The sequence below is a fragment of the Eubalaena glacialis genome, chromosome 2 (genome assembly GCF_028564815.1).
Source record: "Eubalaena glacialis isolate mEubGla1 chromosome 2, mEubGla1.1.hap2.+ XY, whole genome shotgun sequence".
Lineage (NCBI taxonomy): Eukaryota > Metazoa > Chordata > Mammalia > Artiodactyla > Balaenidae > Eubalaena > Eubalaena glacialis.
Genome location: NC_083717.1, coordinates 154,299,552 through 154,314,853, shown reverse-complemented (window position 1 = coordinate 154,314,853; position 15,302 = coordinate 154,299,552). Strand labels below are relative to the sequence as shown.

General features: G+C 33.1%; 1 protein-coding gene across 1 annotated transcript in view; it reads right to left on the bottom strand.

Moving 5' to 3' along the window:
- Positions 1–5,317: 5,317 nt before the first annotated feature.
- The window catches only part of LRRC9 (leucine rich repeat containing 9), a 93,091-nt gene continuing 83,106 nt past the window's right edge, over positions 5,318–15,302 (bottom strand). The window contains exons 31-33 of the mRNA XM_061182628.1: positions 7,754–7,898; positions 6,144–6,312; positions 5,318–5,384 (exon numbers count right to left, since the gene is read on the bottom strand). Of these exons, the coding sequence (XP_061038611.1) occupies positions 5,345–5,384; positions 6,144–6,312; positions 7,754–7,898 (354 nt within the window). The 3' untranslated portion in view covers positions 5,318–5,344. The remainder of the gene's footprint in view (positions 5,385–6,143; positions 6,313–7,753; positions 7,899–15,302) is intronic.

Sequence of the window (15,302 nt, the reverse complement as noted above, 5' to 3'; positions counted from 1 at the left end):
GTTTTCTAAACCCATTTATGCCTATTCTTTCTGAAGACACTTGTTCATCTGAGCACTCAAATTGACTTCTCCTCATTCTATTTTCTTAACTAAAAATGCACCATTAAGGTTGATTGAAATCATTTAAAGAACTGCATAAAAAAATGAAAGGCTATAAGAAAGTAGGCGACCAGTGTTTGTAAATACCTGTTTTCAGCCAAATTGATAGAATGAAATAAGAAATAATTGGAAACTTAAAAATGTTATTGATATATTTTTTTACAGATTAGTCTTTTTTGGTTGTTCTTTGAGAAACATACTTGTAAAACATTTGGGGGCAGGGAGGGAAGGGAAGGTGTTATGTTGTAATTAAAGATGAAACAAACAGTCAAAGAGAGCCAAACTACTAAAATTATTTAAAACATTTTAATGTTTTACAGTAAGCAATATGTAAAACATGCAGGTCCATGATTAAAATCTACAGCTTTTAAACCACATGATCTTAATTTTTTTCTGTTTAAAATACAGATATTGTTGTTTAAAAATAAATGTAATCATAATGGTTTACAAAACTATAAACTGTAAATGATTTATTTAATATCATAACTAACCTTTTGTCTTATTTGTAATGTTTAAAAATGGAACTCTGTTGGTATGAAATACTTTTAAGCATTTGGAAGTTCATTACCATTATAAAATTAAAAACTGGGGCTTCCCTGGTGGTGCAGTGGTTGGTAATCTGCCTGCCAGTGCAGGGGACGCGGGTTCGAGCCCTGGTCTGGGAGGATCCCACATGCCCGTGAGCCACAACTGCTGAGCCTGCGCGTCTGGAGCCTGTGCTCCGCAACGGGAGAGCCTGCGACGGTGAGAGGCTCGCGCACCGCGGTGAAGAGTGGCCCCCGCTCGCCACAACAGGAGGAAGCCCTCACACAGAAACGAAGACCCAACACAGCCATAAATAAATAAATGAATGAATGAATGAATGAATACTATTTGTGAAAAATAGTTAACATCCATTTTCATTTTATTGTTTGATCAAAATGAAATGAATTTTTAAGAGGTACCAAAATATGTTATCCCAATGAATTTTTATTCAGAGCATATGGAAATAGATACTCTTATTTTTAATGATACAATATAAGGAAAAATATTCTAATTTTAAAAATAGCATTTCAGAATCACCAATATTTTATATGGAAAATGATGTTGACGAATTTGTTTTCTGATTTACCTAAAAGAGCATATAGTTAAGGTAAGGCCTAATAGATTACACGTGAATGATAAATAATTTGATTTAAGGTAATTAACACTTTCAAAGCTCCTAAGTTCCTTTGAATGTATTATTCTATTTTTAGGTCACAGAATTTCATGTTTTTGCTATAAAATCATTTTACTTTAATTATAAGGAAAAATCATCACCAAAACTAAATTTGAGATAAAAAAATACATAAATTGGGCCTGAGAAATGTCTTTTCTGTAGTTTACAAAGCAGTTTTATTCATAAATTGAAGAAAAAGAGTAATAATATAATTCATATTTTTATAAGATATAGACTTGTAGAAATAAAATATTAGTAATAAAATAACTGTGTACTTTTTGCTGACCTAGTTCTAAAAGGCAACTGCAAACTAAAATTGCAATTTGGTACAGGTTTTTCTTTAAAAATACTTCAATAATGTGGATGTATGTAGAGGGTATTATGCTAAGTGAAGTAAGTCAGACAAAAACAAATACCATATAATCTCACTTATATGTGGAATCTAAAAAACAAAACAAAAAGAAAACAGATTCATAGATACAAAGAATGGGTGGTTGCTAGAGGGGAGGCAGAGAGGTGTGGAGGGTGAAACAGGTGAAGCAGATTAAGAGGTACAAACCTCTAGTTATAAAATAAATAAGCCAAGGGATGTAATATACAGCATAAGGAATATGGTCAATAATATTGTTAATAACTTTGTATGGGGACAGATGGTTACAAGACTTAGAGTGGCGATCATGTCAAATCACTAGTACATCTAAAACTAACAATATTGTACGTCAACTATATTTCAATTTAAAAAAAAGAAAGAAAAAAAATTTCAGTAATAAAGTATAGAGAGATGAACAAGAGCAGTAGTTAAGCACTTGGAGGTTGTCCAAAAGTTCTAAGTTTTATAGCAGAGGAATTTTTAAAAAACAGCCAGTTTCTCTACCAAAACAAACTGATAATAGATTCATTGAATAACCAACAGAACTCAGACATAAGTGCTTGCTTCTACTCTTATAGAACTATAAATAATTTACTTCTTTTTATGTAACATTTAATTGAAGCTAAGTGCCTATAGCATGACTAACAGTAAGATCTAATGTTTTAAAACATTAAACACTTCTCATAATATAGGATAGCTTATGAATAAATAATGAAATGACACGTTACTTAAACATAAGGACTATTTTAAAACTAGTCATGAGTGCCTGCAAACACACACACAGAGCCACACTAAATATTCTATGCAAAAATATGTTCACAACCGTAGTTAATTTTGTGTCAGTAGTAGCGAAATCAAGTAAATAATAAAGTTCTAATAAACAGTTATAGTCAATCTTCATAAACAGAAATCAGAAGATCACTTTGACATCATCTATATGCAGTTCAGCAAGGTAGGCTCCTTGTCTATAGTTACAGTGCCCTAAATTTTAGCTTTCCAGGTTGTTTGTGGAATTGTCCTTTAATTTAAAACAAGTCATACAATTATGCATATGACTGCATGCAAAATAAATTTACCATGACATTTGCTGGGGGGCAAAGAACTAATTTTACTGCAGAAATTATATTTTCCCTAAGTTAAATACACTGAAAGAGAATGAATAAATAGTTTACAGTTTTTACACACATTAGGGCTTGACAACAGCTGATTAAACAGCACATTAGGAATAATTAAATGTCAGTTCATTTGTAGTAATCAAAAAAGCAATGAATTTAGAGTTGAAAAAATCTAGGATTTGGTGTGATATCTTTTCCTTTTAAGGCCAGTTTTTTTTAATCTATAAATGGAGACAGTACATGTCACATCTACTTTATAAGTTTGTTATTAGGATAAACCATGTAAAATATGGACTAGTGGTTTATAGTAATAAGCACTACCTGCTTGTTTTGTTACAATCGGTTGTGAAATGTATTATGAATAATTTAAAATTTCACAGTTGGTGAATGATTTACTTAAAAAAAAATTTAGAGCAGATCTAAAGCAGACCTGTAAAAGTTTGTCTCTCATATTCAATTACATTTTCATTTGTTTTGTTGAATAAGAAGGGGATGAAGTTATAGCTACTGCTTTAAGAACTGCAGATAATCAACAGCTTAACCTGTCCAGGAGAGTATGTATCATCATCTGCTTTCATGGCAGAAAAACTTCAGAACTACTGTGCCAAATTATCTTGGTAATCATCCCCCTCATTGCTTTTATATGGAATTATTGATTGTATATTTATATTCAAAATGTTCTTAAGGTTGGGTCAATGTCTGTTTCTGTACAGCACCTAGCAATGCCTAAATACGTTTATTATTATTCTTAGTGTTTGTTACTATTAAATTAAGTATTACAAATTTACTTTCTAGAACAAATTCAAATTAAAATTTTATAATAAAAATATCTCAAAATTGAACAATGTGTTCAAAAAAATCAAGTGATCTCAAATATATTAGAAATGCATAGAAGAAAATAGAATAGAAGAAAATGCATAGAAGAAATGGCTACAAGAAAAAAATGTCAAATGTTAAGTGGATGCTGGATAATAAGTTATGTTTTTCCTGCTTTATACTTTTCTGCTCTTGTAAATTTTTCTCCAGTGAAAACCTGTTACTTTATTTTTCCCATCCAGTTTATTATTTACAAAGACACTTTTTACTATAAAAGTAGCATATATTGAGCATTTCATTTATACATAATCATAAGAGAAAGAAAAAGCAAATGATGTCAAGTTAGTAACAAATAGTGAAGAGCAGATGCTTATCACAACACCGTAATGAAAGCAGTTGTCAGAACTAAAGGGCAACAAAGACATCTTCTGGACATCTTAAGAACTGCATGGTTCCTTTTTAAACAAAGGATCTTATTTCTACCTTAGAGTAATAGTTGTTTAAAAACCACACATTAAGAAGGGTAAAATCAATCTGTATTAGGTTTGAAATTTTAAATATTACATCATTAAATTACAACCATACAGTATTTAAAGAAGACACAAAATTGTTGCATACATATTGGCATTAGTTTCCAAAATATCCTTAAAACTATTTTCAGATAGATTATAAAATACAAATATTTTAGTAAAAATAATTTATTTTCATATAAGGAACACATAAAATAATATGAAAATTACATGCAGTGTTGAACCACTACTTGAAAAATTTAAACAGAATACTTCATGAATCTTGGAGCCCATTGATATCAAAATATGATTGGCAATTTAATCATTAATTTAAAGAACTGTGTTTAATAAATAAATTCAAAACCACATTTGATTTGTGATTTGTCCTAGTACTATACAATGTAATTATCAATATTTTAGAAAACTTATTTCCAGTAAAATATAATTGAGTCCAAATTTTAAATGTGTCCACTTATTTTGAACATGTGTTTATTTAGCCTAAAACTCGTTTGTAAAATTATATCACTATGGGCGCATTCAATGAATTATGTATATGAAATACTATTCTTTTGTTCTTAGAGCATGAATGGCTGGTTGCACTCATAGCCACCTTCAGGAAGTACTATTGATGCCTATGATTTCCATCTCTAAACAATTCTTAGGGCGGACTCAGTTTGAGGCTATTTTTTTCGAAATATAGTCCTAAAAAACTAATCTGTAGTTCAACTAGCAAAACTCAACTTGCTTTAGTAATAGTTGTGTTTGGTAAGAAATGTGTGCTTTAGCTTTAGGTAAGCCTAAATGAACAGATATTCTACAAATGAAAGTATGCTTATTTCCTAAAATTACCTTTTCTTAGTATCTTTATATGAGAAGCCAAGATGAGATTTTACAACTAAATGCTTCCAATACCCCAGGACTAAACATTTGATTCTTTGAACTTTGTTTTATGTCACTTGTATCTTTTCAAATTGTTGTATGATACATTTCATGATTTTTCTAATATAGAAAATCAAATGAATAATTAAGATAACCATAAAGAAAGTTTAAGAAAGATGATATTAAATAAAATTCACCAAGGGTGATAGAGATTATCTTCATATGGAACTGAAGTGCTTCAGTAACATAAGTAACGTGATTATCTTATATTTTTTATCACCCACACTGTCTGCTAGTTTTTGCACAACTACTAAACAGAAATAGGTTTCTTGGTATATATTCATTTCTCTTTAGGCAGTTACATTCGATTTGATCTTGGAAAGTGTCTGCCAGGAATTCTGTCAGAAACAAAATATTTATGAGTCAAATAATAGTGACAATTTCTTAATGGATCAGCTCACTTAAGGTAATTCTGCAGTAAATAATTTTTGTATTTTATACGTGTACAATTTCAAAAAGACAACATAAGAGAGAAAAATATCCTATTTTTGGCTATCTATAAATCAGGTTATCATGAGGATAAACCATTGATATCAAAATATGATATCAATATATTACACTCACTAAATATATTCTCAGTGGGACATGACTGATTATAGCAGGGAAGTCAGTACAGCAAGAACCAGGCTTAAGCTAGATCTGCTGCTAGGTCACTCTAATAGATGCTCCAGAGATTGGCTACAAAGAAGCTAGAGGACAGGTATTAACTGGAAATCTGGATGGACAGGTGTTGAGCAGCAGAGTGAATTCTTAATGAGAAGTAGCATGTTCTTAGGCCTTCAGCTGGCCTCTAGGGCTAGGATCCAAATTGGAGGAAGGGCAACTGGGAATTATAAGAAGCTTGAAGAATTTACATAATTCTCAGCCTTTGTGATTTCAGAGTTGAATTTATCTGTTGTTCAAAATATAAGTGAACTGCTTTGCATATGCAGTGATTAGAAGTGACTTGGGAGAGAATACAATTAAAAGTAGTTCCCATAATAGTAGTTCCCAATTAATAGTAGTTTCCTATTTCTATAGATGACAAGCAAATTTGGGAAGTTTTGTTTTTTTTTTTTAATGATGACAAGTGATATTAAAGCACAGAATAGCTTTACCTTCCCTCATCTTGGTTGCTCTGGTATATTTGTGCACTTGGAGATGCCATATTCTGATGTGATAAAAGAGATGGAGAGAGATTTATCCCTCTGAGTTGCCGAAAAGCTATTTCTGCATGGATGCTCCGAGGATTACTTGTTAGAATCCCTACATTCTTGTCTTTTTTGTCTGAAATTAGGAATTATGAAACAATGAAAAGCATTAATAAATTAATAAGGTTTGGTTGTCCTTCAGTTGACTGTGTGCTATACATATTTCATAACATGAATTAAAAATTTTAAATAAAAATTAAAATTGTACTATATTTCTAGCACTTAATGCTGCTTAGATTTTTCTGAGCTAGTGGATCAATTTGATACCTTCTTGGTGATTTTTAAAAATATAAATATCCAGAGCTGTGTGCTATAATAAATGTATCGATAAAATGACCATACTTTTCAAAACAAAAATTGGGGCAACACAGTCAGAAAATAGGAAAGAAATAGGACTTTCCCAGAAAATCCTAAAAAAGTAGTTGCATAATGAATCTTAAAGAAAGATATCTGAGAAGAAAGTTATGGAAATGAATCCAGGATTGAACTAATGCCCCCCCCCAAAGATATTGAAGACATTCCTGAAGATGACAGTGATGACACTGTACTATTAAGGAGGCTAATAACAATTTGGTATGTCTAGTTTTACTGATAGTTCTATCTACTGGACAAAAGCATTAAATTTCTCACTATGATTAAAATCTTGAAGCCATAAGTATGTAGAAGTATGAAAAATAAGTTAAACAAAAAATAACATCTTAGAGTAAATTATGTTGGATTTCTTTTAACTGAGTTTCCTTTAAAAATAATTGCATATTCTTAGTAGGCTTTTCGATCATTTTATTATTATTGTGATGTTCAGTTTTATTGTCTAACAGTAGTCTGAGGCAAAGTGGGATGTTAAAAAGAATTGAAGAGGTGAGCCCTCAGGGAAAGAGTAGCTACCCCCAATTTCACCAGAATGGTAGCCAGTGAAGATCTGGAATTAGAGAAAAGGCATGATCTAAGTCTGAATGAAAATGTATATAATAGAATGAAACATTTCCATGCCTTGTCCTTTTAGTATACTCCCTTCCTTTAGAGAGCTACCTCTTGAAACACTTCCCTACTAATAGCTTCATGAATATATAAAATAATATTGTGGTTTCATGGATGAAGTTTGATCTTCTCTTTGTAAGATACCCTTTGAACCCCAAGAGTCTGTTGTTACCAATATTTTTAAACCTCTGATTTCTACTTTTAGCAGGATGTACTACAGGATTTAGTAGTCATTTGCTATGAAATACACAAAATGTAATAAAAGCTTTGAAAAGAAATGTCAAGAACAATTGTGCAAGTATCACAAAGTTCAGATTGCAAGCAAATGTTTAGTTACAACATATTAGTAGTTGAGTAGAACCAAAAAATACTACAGATTCTTTGAAATCAGAATGGTCACATGAAACTTGAACATTCAATTTTAGGAAATGTAAATGTAAAATATGCAATTTTAAGTAGTATTAGAAATCAAAGTGAGATTTTTGTTTCAAATGAAGTGTTTTTGTTTTTTTACGTTCACTCAGCAACTGTCAAAATACCTTCAATTTCAGGAGTTAAAGTGAAGTCAGATCCCAAGTAATGGCTAAATCCACCAGGCAGAATTACATTTGTTATCTTTATGGGAGGAGCTTTCACTTGGCCAAATGATCCACCATCCACAGGAGAGTTGGTAACAGGAATAAACTACATAATAAAAGAAAAGTTAGGAATGCCTTATCTCTAAAACTCAGATCAATCGTCTTAGCCTTACCACAAGCCCCACTTGATAATCACCTTAAAATTTTTTAGGTCATGGAAATTTTTTAGGGAAAATTATATGCTTCCCTAAACTCAGAGTTCGTATGAGGCAAAAACTGTGAAACAGACAGATTTTTGGGCCCTTAACCCCCCTCAGAACCTTATGTTCTTTTTTTTTCAGACTGCATTGTACTCATTACAACAGTCTAGGGTGATGGCACCTCCCCATTCCAAAGAGTCTTAACAAGGTAAGTGTAGAATTAAGAAAATGAGAATTAAGCCTTTACCCCTTTGTAATATCTTTTCTTTTTTTCTGAACAGGAATTTCTAGATGGTAAGAGTTGTATCTTCTACATCTTTGTGTTCCTCACATTACCTCACCAGGTGTCTTGCAGTTAATTAGTTTCTCAAAAACAAACAAGTAAATAAAATGGGGACGAAGAAAAGCATCTTATAACAATCACTTTTAATGAGTGTGCTAACTCTCTAAACAGTGTTTACATTTTATGTTAGTTGAGAATTAAGAGGCTTTTAAAAGAGTTTCAGGAATCAGCAAATGGAGGAGAGAAGTATTTTAGGCTGGAGATTCTTGGTTTCCCTAGAAATTTATGCCTGCTCTGTCTTCAGTAAGACTGACCTTGTTTATACTTTAAAAAATATGAATTCTGAATATATGATTCAATTTATTTAGAGATACAGGCTTTTGCCATTTGTGTAAAATTACCCATTTCCCTCATATTTCAGTAAATGTAACCAAAATGCAGCTTCGTAATGAGCACTAAGGTATCAGGCCTTTTACTAAAGCTGATCCCAAATTCCCTAACTAATTCCTTCTTGGGAGTTTCTTCCCATCATTAAACTAGAATATTGTCAAATTTTCTTCTGAAACCAGAGCACCAAAATGTTCTGGTTTAAAGGACAACTTTAGATTTCATTTATTTCCTCTTTATTTGCTGTTAAAAAGAAAGAAAGGCAGCAACTAAAACAAAGAAAAATACATTAGACTGAACTGATAAAACTTGAAAAGTATTCTGTTCTTGTGTCTTCTGAACAGCTAAATGAATAGCTCAATTTTTTTCTAGCCAGGAAAATAAAAATTATTATTGCATCTTAAAATAGATTTCTCTGAAATAAAGACTTCAAATACTCCCTTTATTTTACTAACCATATATAGATGAATTCTTTAAAACCCAATTTTTAAATAAAATATTTACATATAGAGTAAATGGAAAGATAATTAAATTCTTATGTACGGCACCGATTCGAATGGCAAGAATAGGTATCTAGAATCACTGAAGACAACATGGTAGTATAGAATGGGAAAAATCTTACTTCACTATATGAGAAATAGAAAAGAATAGCCAACAAGCAAAACCTTTAGTGAAATAATCATCCATCATTGACTACAGTTTGAGTTTATGTATTTTTTTTGCTATATGAAACTAAAAATATATATGGAAATTGGGATCTTTAAAGTTGCTCTAAGTGATTTCTTTATATGGAATTTAGTGAGTATTTATGAAGTTATATGGAATTTTTTAAATGTAGCCAACATTACCTTAAAATAGAATTTATAAAATATAATGTTACAATTTGTATAGGTCTCTCACTGGAGGCCTCACATATGTGGTACGATAGACAGAATAATGCCACCCCCCCCCAAGATGTCCACATCCTAATCTCTAAAACCTGTGAATGCTTTACATGGCAAAAAGGACTTTACAGGCATAATTAAATTAAGGATTTTGAGATCCAGGAGATTATCCTGGATTATCTAGGTGGGCCCAATACAATCACAAGGGTCCTTATAAGAGGGAGGCAGGGAGGGTCAGTGTGAGAGAAGATGTGATGATGGAAGCAGAGGTCAAAGTGATGCCATTGCTGGAAGAGGGCCATGAGCCAAGGAATGCAGGTAGCCTCTAGAAGGTTGAAAGGCAAAGAACAAATTCTCTCCTAGAGCTTCTAGAAGGTATGCAGCCCTGCCAATACTTGTGATTTTAGCTCTGTAAGACTGATTTTTCGGACTTACAACCTCCAGAATTGTAAGATAATAAATTTGTGTTGTTTCAAGACACCAAATTTGAGGTAATTTGTTACAACAGCAATAAGAGACTAAAGTTTCCTTTAGTTTTCCACTTCTGGAAGCAAGAAGTGACTTGCTCATGGAATATAAGAGAGAAAGGGAAAGGAGGCTTAAATCATTGAACTAAATTTTTTTTTTTTTTTTTGAATCTGTAGATTGCTTTGGGTAGTATAGTCATTTTCACAATGTTGATTCTTCCAATCCAAGAACATGGTCTATCTCTCCATCTGTTGGTATCATCTTTAATTTCTTTCATCAGTGTCTTATAGTTTTCTGCATACAGGTCTTTTGTCTCCCTAGGTAGGTTTATTCCTAGGTATTTTATTCTTTTTGTTGCAATGGTAAATGGGAGTGTTTCCATAATTTCTCTTTCAGATTTTTCATCATTAGTGTATAGGAATGCAAGAGATTTCTGTGCATTAATTTTGTATCCTGCAACTTTACCATATTCATTAATTAGCTCTAGCAGTTTTCTGGTGGCAGTTTTAGGATTCTCTATGTATAGTATCATGTCATCTGCAAACAGTGACAGTTTTACTTCTTCTTTTCCAATTTGTATTCCTTTTATTTCTTTTTCTTCTCTGATTGCCGTGGCTAGGACTTCCAGAACTATGTTGAATAATAGTGGTGAGAGTGGACATCCTTGTCTCGTTCCTGATCTTAGAGGAAATGCTCTCAGTTTTTCACCGTTGAGAATGATGTTTGCTGTGGGTTTGTCAAATATGGCCTTTATTATGTTGAGATAGGTTCCCTCTATGCCCACTTTCTGGAGAGTTTTTATCATAAATGGGTGTTGAATTTTGTCAAAAGCTTTTTCTGCATCTATTGAGATGATCATATGGTTTTTATTCTTCAATTTGTTAATATGGTGTATCACATTGATTGATTTGCGTATATTGAAGAATCCTTGCATCCCTGGGATAAATCCCACTTGATCGTGGTGTATGATCCTTTTAATGTGTTGTTGGATTCTGTTTGCTAGTATTTTGTTGAGGATTTTTGCATCTATATTCATCAGTGATATTGGTCTGTAATTTTCTTTTTTTGTAGTGTCTTTGTCTGGTTTTGGTATGAGGGTGATGGTGGCCTCATAGAATGAGTTTGGGAGTGTTCCTTCCTCTGCAATTTTTTGGAAGAGTTTGAGAAGGATAGGTGTTAGCTCTTCTCTAAATGTTTGATAGAATTCAGCTGTGAAGCCATCTGGTCCTGGACTTTTGTTTGTTGGAAGATTTTTAATCACAGTTTCAATTTCATTACTTGTGATTGGTCTGTTCATATTTTCTGCTTCTTCCTGGTTCAGTCTTGGAAGGTTATACCTTTCTAAGAATTTGTCCATTTCTTCCAGGTTGTCCATTTTATTGGCATAGAGTTGCTTGTAGTAGTCTCTTAGGATGCTTTGTATTTCTGCGGTGTCTCTTGTAACTTCTCCTTTTTCATTTCTGATTTTATTGATTTGAGTCCTCTCCCTCTTTTTCTTGATGAGTCTGGCTAATGGCTTATCAGTTTTGTTTATCTTCTCAAAGAACCAGCTTTTAGTTTTATTGATCTTTGCTATTGTTTTCTTTGTTTCTATTTCATTTATTTCCGCTCTGATCTTTATGATTTCTTTCCTTCTGCTAACTTTGGGTTTTGTTTGTTCTTCTTTCTCTAGTTTCTTTAGGTGTAAGGTTAGATTGTTTACTTGAGATTTTTCTTGTTTCTTTAGGTAGGCTTGTATAGCTATAAACTTCCCTCTTAGAACTGCTTTTGCAGCATCCCATAGGTTTTGGGTTGTCGTGTTTTCATTGTCATTTGTCTCTAGGTATTTTTTGATTTCCTCTTTGATTTCTTCAGTAATCTCTTGGTTATTTAGTAACGTATTGTTTAGCCTCCATGTGTTTGTGTTTTTTACGCTTTTTCCCCTGTAATTCATTTCTAATCTCATAGCGTTGTGGTCAGAAAAGATGCTTGATATGATTTCAATTTTCTTAAATTTACTGAGGCTTGATTTGTGACCCAAGATGTGATCTATCCTGGAGAATGTTCCGTGCACGCTTGAGAAGAACGTGTAATCTGCTGTTTTTGGATGGAATGTCCTATAAATATCAATTAAATCTATCTGGTCTATTGTGTCATTTAAAGCTTCTGTTTCCTTATTTATTTTCATTTTGGATGATCTGTCCATTGGTGTAAGTGAGGTGTTAAAGTCCCCCACTATTATTGTGTTACTATCAATTTCCTCTTTTATAGCTGTTAGCAATTGCCTTATGTAATGAGGTGCTCCTATGTTGGGTGCATATATATTTATAATTGTTATATCTTCTTCTTGGATTGATCCCTTGATCATTATGTAGTGTCCTTCCTTGTCTCTTGTAACATTCTTTATTTTAAAGTCTATTTTATCTGATATGAGTATAGCTACTCCAGCTTTCTTTTGATTTCCATTTGCATGGAATATCTTTTTCCATCCCCTCACTTTCAGTCTGTATGTGTCCCTAGGTCTAAAGTGGGTCTCTTGTAGACAGCATATATATGGGTCTTGTTTTTGTATCCATTCAGCAAGCCTGTGTCTTTTGGCTGGAGCATTTAATCCATTCACGTTTCAGGTAATTATCGATATGTATGTTCCTATGACCATTTTCTTAATTGTTTTGGGTTTGTTTTTGTAGGTCCTTTTCTTCTCTTGTGTTTCCCACTTAGAGAAGTTCCTTTAACATTTGTTGTAGAGCTGGTTTGGTGGTGCTGAATTCTCTTAGCTTTTGCTTGTCTGTAAAGCTTTTGATTTCTCCATCAAATCTGAATGAGATCCTTGCCGGGTAGAGTAATCTTGGTTGTAGGTTCTTCCCTTTCATCACTTGAAGTATATCATGCCACTCCCTTCTGGCTTGTAGAGTTTCTGCTGAGAAATCAGCTGTTAACCTTATGGGAGTTCCCTTGTATGTTATTTGTCGTTTTTCCCTTGCTGCTTTCAATAATTTTTCTTTGTCTTTAATTTTTGCCACTTTGATTACTATGTGTCTCGGCGTGCTTCTCCTTGGGTTTATCCTGTATGGGACTCTCTGCGCTTCCTGGACTTGGGTGGCTATTTCCTTTCCCATGTTAGGGAAGTTTTCGACTATAATCTCTTCAAATATTTTCTCTGGTCCTTTCTCTCTCTCTTCTCCTTCTGGGACCCCTATAATGCGAATGTTGTTGCGTTTAATGTTGTCCCAGAGGTCTCTTAGGCTGTCTTCATTTCTTTTCATTCTTTTTTCTTTAGTCTGTTCCGCAGCAGTGAATTCCACCATTCTGTCTTCCAGGTCACTTATCCGTTCTTCTGCCTCAGTTATTCTGCTATTGATTCCTTCTAGTGTAGTTTTCATTTCAGTTATTGTATTGGTCATCTCTGTTTGTTTGTTCTTTAATTCTTCTAGGTCTTTGTTAATCATTTCTTGCATCTTCTCAATCTTTGCCTCCATTCTTATTCCAAGGTCCTGGATCATCTTCACTATCATTATTCTGAATTCTTTTTCTGGAAGGTTGCCTATCTCCACTTCATTTAGTTGTTTTTCTGGGGTTTTTTCTTGTTCCTTCATCTGGTATATAGCCCTCTGCCTTTTCATCTTGTCTATCTTTCTGTAAATGTGGTTTCTGTTCCACAGGCTGCAGGACTGTAGTTTTTCTTGCTTCTGCTGTCTGCCCTCTGGTGGTTGAGGCTATCTAAGAGGCTTGATGGGAGGCTCTCTGAACTAAATTTTGATTATTCTCTTTTTAAAGACTAGAGACTGTGACAGTAATTCGGTAGATGACATTAGATGGTGCTGTCTCTTAGTTATATCATACAGATTAGTAGCTAAGATTTTTTTCACAAAGCATAGTTTTTAGAAAAACATTTGTAAATATAACCCATAAATGAGCCAATTTCCTCTGCCTAATCTAGATAATCTTTATTAACATTGTACAGCTCTAAGTTTCACAGGTCTCTATAGCTATTTTGACCCATAATAGAATCCCCTTGGTTAATTTTAAAAAGTCAGGGAATAATAAGAATTAGATCTATAATTCTTTTTATAATTCTTTAAAAAAATTTTACAACATAAAAGTACATGTGCCCACCCATCTTTTGATCAAGGGCCAAGGCCTTTTCTTTAAGAAAGAGTCCCTTGACTGGTATTTTATCTGATTGATAAATCCACCCTTAAGGGTTTTACCTACAGTTTCCAGTTTTGGTTTCGTTAAAGTAGCAAGAATTCAACACCATGTGGAGAAAATTTGAATACAAGAAACTGTCTAGATTTAAAGAAATTTTCCCACATATTTGTCTGAATTTTTATAATTTTCTTCCTTATTTTGCAGGGTTTTTTCCTCCCAGCCTAATTTGATATTATTTGTGTATGTGTAATCAATTATTTGTGATTTGTGTAATTGATCTTTTTCCAGACTTTACAGAGAATCCCATTTGGCTTTCATAGAAACATAGAAATAATAATTTAAAATTTGTACTTGTGTATCTGTTTATTTAAAATAAAAGTTATAAGTTTTTGAAAAAACACAGCCGACTCTTAATAAATATGTGAATCTATTGCTGAAGGCAGAAGTGAGCTTAGAGAGTAGCCTACTAGTATCAAACGTTCAATGTGCTCTGGGAACTAGTTTGTTTTACAAAGGGAGTGGAGAGTGTTGGGTAAGCCAGTGAGATAAATGAAAGCATCTACAGTAGTCTTATCTCTTTCCTCTTCAATTTAACTTTTAAAAGTAATCTTTGTTCACTGACTAATGCCCTTGCTCTCTGGCTTTCACTGACATTAAAGGTTCATTTACATTCTCACTGCCCCACCTTAGTCCAGGTCTTCATAATCTCTCTCTTGGATTATTCTAAAAGCCTTTTAGCTGGTTTCTCTGCCTCCAGCCCCTTCTTCCTTAAACCTTGCAAAGGCACAGCTCTAATAGTATTACTTCTTTGTTCAAAAACCATAGCTTTTCTGTGTTAAATTTAGTCTTTTAAGATAGTTATGAAAAATCCTGGTGGTCAATGGTAGAATTTCCAAATGATATGCTTTTGTGGCTTCTCTCTCTAACCTCTTCCCTGTCATGCTCAGATTCCATACTAGGGTTCATAGGCAAAAGGCCCAATTATTCTGCCAATATACAAGAAAAGAGGCACACACCTCCCTTGTTAGATGAACTACACGGTCCAGAGAGTTTGAGGTCATTATTCCTTCCTTCCCTTTCTATCTCCTAAGTGGAGAGGGCTTTATTGTTAGTCACTGTTTATAAGAGTGATACGTTACAGTTTCTTACCTTCTAGC